The sequence below is a fragment of the Kryptolebias marmoratus genome, linkage group LG20 (genome assembly GCF_001649575.2).
Source record: "Kryptolebias marmoratus isolate JLee-2015 linkage group LG20, ASM164957v2, whole genome shotgun sequence".
In the NCBI taxonomy this organism is placed as follows: Eukaryota; Metazoa; Chordata; class Actinopteri; order Cyprinodontiformes; family Rivulidae; genus Kryptolebias; species Kryptolebias marmoratus.
In genome coordinates, this window is record NC_051449.1 from 21,677,441 (window position 1) to 21,685,830 (window position 8,390).

The 8,390-nt window shown below is 42.5% G+C and overlaps 1 protein-coding gene across 1 annotated transcript; it reads left to right on the forward strand.

The window, feature by feature from the left end:
* Positions 1 to 455: 455 nt before the first annotated feature.
* Positions 456 to 7,483, forward strand: zgc:153115 (uncharacterized protein LOC768186 homolog). Its single transcript, XM_017437378.3, has 2 exons — positions 456 to 1,357; positions 2,966 to 7,483. The coding sequence occupies exons 1-2, from the start codon at positions 856 to 858 to the stop codon at positions 3,208 to 3,210; spliced, it is 747 nt and encodes a 248-aa protein (XP_017292867.1). The 5' UTR covers positions 456 to 855; the 3' UTR covers positions 3,211 to 7,483.
* Positions 7,484 to 8,390: the final 907 nt, after the last annotated feature.

The following is an 8,390-nucleotide window of genomic DNA, read 5'->3' on the forward strand; positions in this document are numbered from 1 at the left end:
CGTCCTCCAGTCTAAGCTGTGAAAAAAAAAAAAAACTAAACTACCCAACAGGCCTTTCATCCCCTGTCTCCTTCCCCCATCATTAAGCTCCCACACTGTGCCACCTACTTTCCACGATGCACCCGCCACCGCGGTCCACGCCCGTGCTACTTCACGCTGTGTTCGTAAATTAAAAACACACGAACAAAAATGAGCCATCTCCGCAAAAAAGATCCAGTTGTTCTACGAGCCTAGCTTGTGATATTGGCGTCATGGTTTTGGACACTCATGTGAGTTATAACTTATACGCCTAACATAACTTATAAAGCTGCAGGCCTGGTGTTTGCTGTAATTATATCTTACACAGTCAACTATTAAATAAGACACTTTTCCTGGATTAACTGGTGTCTCTAATGCGTTGTATGACAATTAGATATATGTAATAGGTTGTTATTGTAGTAATAGTTTAAAAACCAGACATTTACTATAGTTTATAACAATAAAGACAGCTCGTGAGTTTTACCAAGCGGCTCGTAAACGCACCGTCAGTCCGGACCAGGGGGCGTGGGTTGACCGGCTTTCTGTAAGGCTCAGACACAATGAGCCGTCAGACTGGAAGGGGCACGCACGTTCATCCCGCGGCGTTAGCATTATTTTAGCACGTTATTCTTCCTTTGTGCCTTTTCTTTGTTGACCAAACTTATCCCTAAACTACTGATACGCTATATGGCGGCAACGAGACTCAACAGGAAGCTGTTTGTTCGTCGAGTTTGAGGGAAACGAGGTCGGGATCAGACTAACGTCACAGTTAGCTCCTCCTTTTAATGTTTTTTTTTCGTTATTTTTTTAATTGAAGACAAACGCGAGTAGATAACAATGTCGCTGTCTGCCTCGTCTGATTATTTCGCTGCCGAGTGCCTGGTGTCGATATCTAGCGGTCCGGTCCTGCACAGACCCACCCCTGTCGCCCCCATCAGCCAGCCTGCCCCGGTGGGCCTGCTCCCCGGGGAGCCCGACGGCTCGAGCGAGGACCTGGAAGTGCGCGAGACGCTGAGGCTGGAGGAGACGAACATGTTGAAGGTGGCCGGTATCCTCACCGACCTGCACAGCAAGTTTCGGCCCATGTCGGCCTACTCGGAGAGCAGCAACTCCTCGTGCGGCGGGGAGAGCGGGTACACCACGTTGTCCGACCCCACCACCCCGACCATGACCCCCTCCGCGACGCCCGTGCCCGGACAGCAGCAGTACCAGCTCGGCGGGTCGGGGGGAGTCGGGCCCCTGCGGTCCCCGGTGAAGCGACACCAGTGCACTTTCGACGGATGCGACAGAGTTTACGGGAAATCGTCGCACCTGAAGGCACACATCCGGACACACACAGGTAAACAACCATCGGATAACATCATGTTTTTGTGTAACTTTTAGCTAGCCTCATTTGGCTGATCCTAACAGCCTGCCAGCATACTTTTATGTCCGATAAGAGTCGGGGTTTTCGTCTACATAAGTGTGTGTTTTTTACCCATTTGACACGATAAACTACACAAAGAGAAGGGAACAGAGAAACCAACTCCCCTCGGTGACTCTGACAAAGAAGTAAACTAACAAAAGAACAGGGCTGGACGTTAAAACCTGTGACGATAGTCTTCCTCCCCGGCGGATTTGCATATGAAATGAACGTAAGACGAAACCCTAACGTCGGGGTCGCTGGGTTCATCATGGGACACATCTGTGGCAGCAGCCGGTGGAGGATGGGTCTACTTTTTCTCTGCTCACCACCTCGTGTTCTGTGTAACCCTCTACATTTGTGTCTAGCTTTCAAAAAATGGAATGCTCAGATTGATAGTACATGCCTCGCCCCATAATGCGATATCTTAAAATGATGTGTTCCGTGTAGAAAAATCGCTCGGCATGTTGCTGCACCTGTAACCCAAGTTTTCACCATACTCCTGCTGTTACCCACCGACCAGTCCGAGCTGTATCCCTGCGCTGAGACGCGCACTTATTCCGAGCTAATTAACGGGTTAACGTGTTCGGCGTCACCGAGCATGCGCAAACGGGTTTAGAGGCAGGAAACGGCTGAAAGGAACTCTGGTGGGAACGCCCACGGGGGAGTTCTCGAACAACAACGTGGCCCGGAGCTTTGTGATCTTGGAAAAAAAAAAAAGATGGCACCGAGCATCCTCACTTATCCCAGTGTTGTGTCCAACTGTGTCTCTCTCCCCCTCAAGATGCGACTCCTCACCTGCCCGAGTTCAATAGCTTTCCAGCCTCCAGGTGTGTTCCCTATCGCTAAAATGTACAGATTGTGGCGCAGAAGAATACAACTCTGTATTCGTACATGTATGTGTTAGTTGTGTGAGCCTGTCAAACACAAGAAAAGCAATCTTTATTGTTAATATTGAGCCATCAGGATGTGTTTCCCCTGCTATATTGGACAAGATAAATCATGATACAATGTGCTTTCTTTCTTGAAATATCTTATATTAAAACAACTGAGGTTAAGAGGGAAATGAAGCAAAGCAGGTGAGGAAACCAATGTCAACGTCGCCACAACACCGGGTTTGACTCAGAGGCTTCCAGCGTCTTAACAGAAAGTCATCTTGAGTATTTCACTATTTAAATCTTTTCCCCAATTCACCATGTGCAGATTTATCCACGCCGTAACGCACAGATTTTGCTCGCATAGAATTTCATGTAGCTTAATTTTTATCATCTGTACAATACATTTTGCACGTTTTAGCCTCCTGGATGAAAGATTTTACAGCTTCTCTGCATCTGAAGTTATGTTAAAGTGAATATTTATTTTTTTGTAGTTCAAAAGTTTTAGAAAATTTGTAGATTCGGTGATGATTGTAGTTAAATATATTGGATACCACAGAATCAGTGAGACTAGTTGGATGGGTGAAGAATGACTTTTTATGGCTGCCTTTGTCTGTCAGGTGCTTCTAGTGAAAACCAGGAGACTAATGTATCTTTCTCTCTGTTGTAGGTGAGAGGCCCTTCCCGTGCGCCTGGCCCAACTGCGAGAAGAAGTTCGCCCGCTCCGATGAGCTCGCCCGCCACACCCGCACCCACACGGGGGAGAAACGCTTCCAGTGCCCGCTGTGCGACAAGCGCTTCATGCGCAGCGACCACCTAATCAAGCACGCCCGCCGTCATCCTGACTTCAGCCCTTCCATGTTGGGCCACAAGAGGGGCACGGCCTCCGTTTCTAACCAAGTCCTCCGCAATTAGGTGGCGGTGCCGAGGCTGAGGTGACATTTGTCTCAAGTTAACCAGCTACAATCAAATCCACTGTGTCCTCCTCAAAAACACGTGCACATACGCAAGCCGACTCACACAGAGCTTGGAGCTAGGGGGCGGGTAGCAACACCACCTCCGTCCACCTGTACCATGTAAACTAGGGTTGGATTCTGAACGCATTCCTTACATACAGCACCTGGCTAACAAATAGGTTTCTTATTCTAGAAAGCAAATCTTTGGATCTCCTGTTGTCAAAGCATGTGTGTAGTGTTTACAGATCGTCAGACTGGACTGAACCTTTAAAGGTGTTACCAAGCTTCACTACAGGTGATGATGCAGAGGATTAATCACTGCATGAAACTGCATATATGCAAGGACAGGCAGTAAATACATATAAATTTACCACAGAATGGGCGATCAATAGGTTTACACGTACACATTTGGAAAGGAATCTTTTCAATGGCAACATTTCTTAGTAAATCAAAGAAGCCCCTCTGATAGAATAAGGTACTTTACATCCTTACAGACCACCTGTAAAAACCAGTCCTGCAATAAATCGGTTCTGAAACTCACCAAAAACCTGAAACCACAAAGCTACAGATAACATCTGCAATTCCTTTTTTTCTCTCTTTTGTTTTAAACCAAATACAAATCACAAAATACCTCAGCATCATTTACGGTCTCATGGCAGCACAGAACTTTCTCTTTTTTTTTCTTTTGTGACACTTCAGGATTCGATAAGACCCAGGACCACGGAGCGGGTTCTGGGTCTTATTGCCCAACCTTGACGTAACCTCATGGTCTCAAACTGAAACACTTTCACAAACTGCAGGGATTCTTCACGGGTTTTCGTGTGTGTAAAACCACACACACTCATCATCAGCCAAAACTTTACTGGTTTCATGTGGTTAATTTATTCATTTACACTGATTGAACAGGTAGCAGGCAGAGAATAGATGTCGTTTTATTTTTTTGTTATTTTATCTTTGCTTATGCTAAGTTTTAGAGTTGAAACATTCCTAAGTTCTTTTATTCCATTATTATCAATATTTTTAAGGTAATTTTGACAATATTTTAATTTTCTTTTTATCCAGTTCATCTATAAATTCATTTTGCTAATGAGTGGAGCAAGTTTAACTGTAGAAGAGCAAATTGCACGCCATTCTGAAGGTTAGATTTCTTATTTGTAAAATGCTCACACATAATACGCAGCAGTATTATGTCTAATATTGATGCAAATGTAAATAAGCTTTAAGCTTTTGATGTAGAGGAAATGGTAATGCTACTAGCAGCAGAAGTAATAATCGATGAATTGTAGTCCTTATATTAGGGGTGACATATGCTTGGTAGGATTGCCTGTGAGAGTTGGTGTGTGTGGGTTCCTTTTCTTAAGGATAGTGACAGAACTGGTAACAGTGTGTGTGGAATTGTATCAGAATTACTTTTATTTTTCCTTGAGATGAGTTTTATGTGAGTTTTTTTTTTAATGATTATTATTTTGTAGCCTTTAAAGTAAACTCATCCACGTCGTGCTTCTGGGATGTGGGACCAGATGGCAGAACACGTGGAACTTTGCTGGCCAAGTGTGCCAGATGTTTTTTTTTGTTTGTTTGTTTGTTTTGTTTTCACCAAAGGCAAATAAATAAGTCTTAAAAGTTGCACTGGAAAAATCCAAACCAGGCTCTACATGAAACACCGCCATTAAATGTGTTCTCGACTCCGTCTGTGTTTGACAAGAAAAAGCATCAAAAACCAATGAGCGTTTCGATAGAAAACGTCTCAATTTAAAGGGATGTTTCTGCATTTTGTGTAAAAGTTGAGAATAAGTAATATCTTCCCTGTTGTAGATGGGTCTTTGAATGGCCTCAGTTTGGAGAGAAGGTTAAGTCTGAGCTAACGGCTCGTCTGAAGCTAGCCAAGTCCGAAGTAATCTGCTCTCATCTTTAAACCGCTTTAGTCTAAAGAATGTTAAAGTGTTCGCACAAACGCTATTTCACATTTCATAGACCTTTACAGCTCTGTCAGATTTACGTTGAATTCTGTGGTTAGTCGTAAGCTGAAGTAGAGGCAGTGAGCCGCAATGTCTCTGGTGCTTCCTGAGGACATGTCCTCCAGTGGGATGGACGTGGGTCCAATAACGCCTCGTTTGAACAGACCCACTTCAGAAGCAGCTCCCTGCCACCCTGAAACAACTCTAGTCTTCAAAATTTCACAACAGTCCAAGCGAATGCTGTTCTTTAAACCAAACGTGCTGTAGGTAGCTACCACTGGGATTTGTTTTCATAAATAACCACAGATTAAATACACACAGAATTTATAAAACAGTGTTTGTGTGAACTGCTATAAAAGGTTTGAGATTGGCGTTTCAAGACAACAACAACCCACTTTAGTCTTAGCTATGTTTGGACTGGAGGCCTCTCAAAGAGCTATCTACAACAGGTAAAATATTGATTGCTCATAACTTTTACACAGAACCCCACTTGGCTGAACTATGTATTGAAGCGCCGTTTCCTAAATATTCATCTTATCTTTTAGGACTAAAAAGATGGAGCTCAGATCTGATTCCAGCTGTTGATTTTATTTTATTTTCTAGTCATTCCCACACTGTTTGATCCACTCACAAACATTAGTTGTTTTTTTTTCACTGTCAGTGATCACTTCTTCAGGAAAACTCTGAAAGCCTTAAACATTGTCGTAACTACTCGTTCACTGTGTTTACTGTCGGATCGTTGTATGGGTAGATTCTCCGTCTTGTGGGTACATTACAGAAACTCATGCAATATGGCACTTTTTTCCTGAAAGGTGTACTTGGCTGAAGAGTAATGGCTTGCACTGTTACCGTGTTTCTACGAGCAAGCACTGTGGAACTTTGCTAATGTGTTTATAACCAATGGTTTGTAAAAAAAAAAAAAAAAAAGAAAGAAAAGAAAAAAACCTGTCTTCTCTATTTGCTTTAAAAAGCATGATAAATGAACCAGGTAGTTGTTGCTTTCATTTATTTTCCTTTTATGTGTGTTTTTCATCTTCTTTTTTTTTTTAGATATCCAGGCCATCTTTTAGTGTGGAGTTTTATTTTTTAGGTGGAAAATGTTTCTTTGTTGTTGTTCTCTGACCTGTTAACTTTAACTAAGATCGGGGGAGGGGGAGGCGGCGGCGGCCGTGGAAGTCTTCCTCTTTTCTCGTCACCATTTCCACAGACGGCGGCGGTTCGCCGTTGGGTTTCATGGCAGTGGCAGCTCTGCTCATCGCTTTTCCAAACTTTCTGCCTCTTCGGAGGGTTTTTGGTTGCTGCTGGCAGTAACCTCAAACACACAGACTGTATAACAAAGGAACAAGCACATTACATTTTGGTTTTCCGGTGGAAATCTTTTCCTCAGACTTATACTATCACAAGAACAACATACCTCACAACCTGTTTTTTTTCTTTGCAGTGTGTACAGAATCCATCCAACTTTTCTTTCCTTCAAAGCCATTGAGCGTTGGATCTCAGGCGTCTGTTATTATCATCTAAATGCTCTGTTCTGAACCATTCTCCTCACTGACTCTGTATACAGCATCATTACGACCCGTGTAGCAGCAGAACTCCTTTTACTCGCGTCGCTGAACGTTTGTCATTAAGCGAGCAACGCGTTTCCTTTTTGCTTTTTTCTGTAAAGAGTTAATCCAACTGCTGAAAGGGGCATTGAAACAAAGTGTAAAAGTTGGTTAATTGTTTTGCAATTGAAAAGTTCAGTTTGTTCAGAACGAGGCTCAGTGACAGCAGAGCATTATCAACTTTTGGTGTTTTTTTAAGTCTTTGCGCTGCCTCCGTGATAATTATTTCTCTCAACCACACTAATTCAGATATGCACATTGTACAGGGGTGGATTTTTTTTTTTTAACTGATGGCTAATTTTTATATGGTGTAATTTTTAAAGATTTCCTATTAAAGCTTTAGTTGAGATGATTAAGAGGAGCTGTGGAACTAAAAACCTGCTGCACCAAGCTGTTTTGATATTTATATTCTCAGGTGTCTTAAATTTTAAACCTTTTTGAAGTTTCGATATTTGTCGTGCAACACCGACACATAAGCATGTTCCTTTTTCTTTTCTTTTGCTGAATAATTTATTCATATCAAAGATGCATCATATGTGTGGTTTAATTGTTCTCTTCATAACTCATTTTGTCATTTGGAACAGTACTAATATTAAATGGTTTCAGTGTTTGCTTACCATTGCTTTTTTTTTTTCTTTTTTAAATAAAAATATTTTGATTTTATGGCTAATTGTGTGTTTTCAAGTTGGTCAGTGAATGAATTGTGTACTAAAATATGTTCGAAAACAACAAAGTGTCTCCTAAAAGTCAGCTTAAGTCAATATTTCTCCTCCTAAAACAACTGTTGATGCTGCTGAAGCTAAATCTGAGAGTTCAGCTAAGTCACTGCAGTTTAGCTGGGACAAATCTTCAGCGGCAGGCTGTGCCCATTTAATATACGGATCCTTCTATACCAGCTAAACTCAACTTCCAGTTGTGGCATTTCTTTGAATTTGCCACAAGTGTCACTGTTATAGTACAAAAATAAGTACAAACTCATTCACATGCTTATTTATTTGTTTTACATTTTAAGACGAAAATGCTCAAGTGTGAAATATTTAAGAGTATCACCAGTCTTTGCATGATGTCAAGACAGTTCCTAGAGGTCAGACTGTTTACTGCTCAGAGGAACAGCTGTTTCTCTGCACATCATTCAGTTGTGTTAAATGTATAAGACACTGAAAGCGGATGAAGAGATACACTATTGCAAAACATTTTTGCTTGTCTCCCTTCACACGCATCTGCACTTGAGTGCCATCCCATTCTTAATTTATAGGATTTAATATGATGTTGCCCCCCAAACTCCCTCATCCATGTCTTGATGGACCTTGCTTTGTGCGCTGGTATGCAGTCATGTTGGACTAGGAAGGGACCATCCCCAAACTGTTCCCACAAAGTGGGGAGCCTGAATATGTTCCTTTCACTGGAACTAAGCGGTTGAGCCCAACTCCTGAAAAACAAGCCCACACCATAATACCCCCTCCACCAAACTTTACACTTGGCCCAAAGCAGTCAGACAAGTGCTGTTCTGGCAACAGCCAAAGCAGAGAATGATTCATCCCTCCAGAAAACTTGTCTCCACTGCTCTAGAGTCCATT

Bases quoted from the DNA above. Each gene is read 5' to 3' on its own strand.
- zgc:153115 (XM_017437378.3), top strand. From the start codon at position 856: ATGTCGCTGTCTGCCTCGTCTGATTATTTCGCTGCCGAGTGCCTGGTG. The intron at 1,358-2,965 runs GTAAACAACCAT...TCTCTGTTGTAG, and splicing joins ACACATCCGGACACACACAG to GTGAGAGGCCCTTCCCGTGC.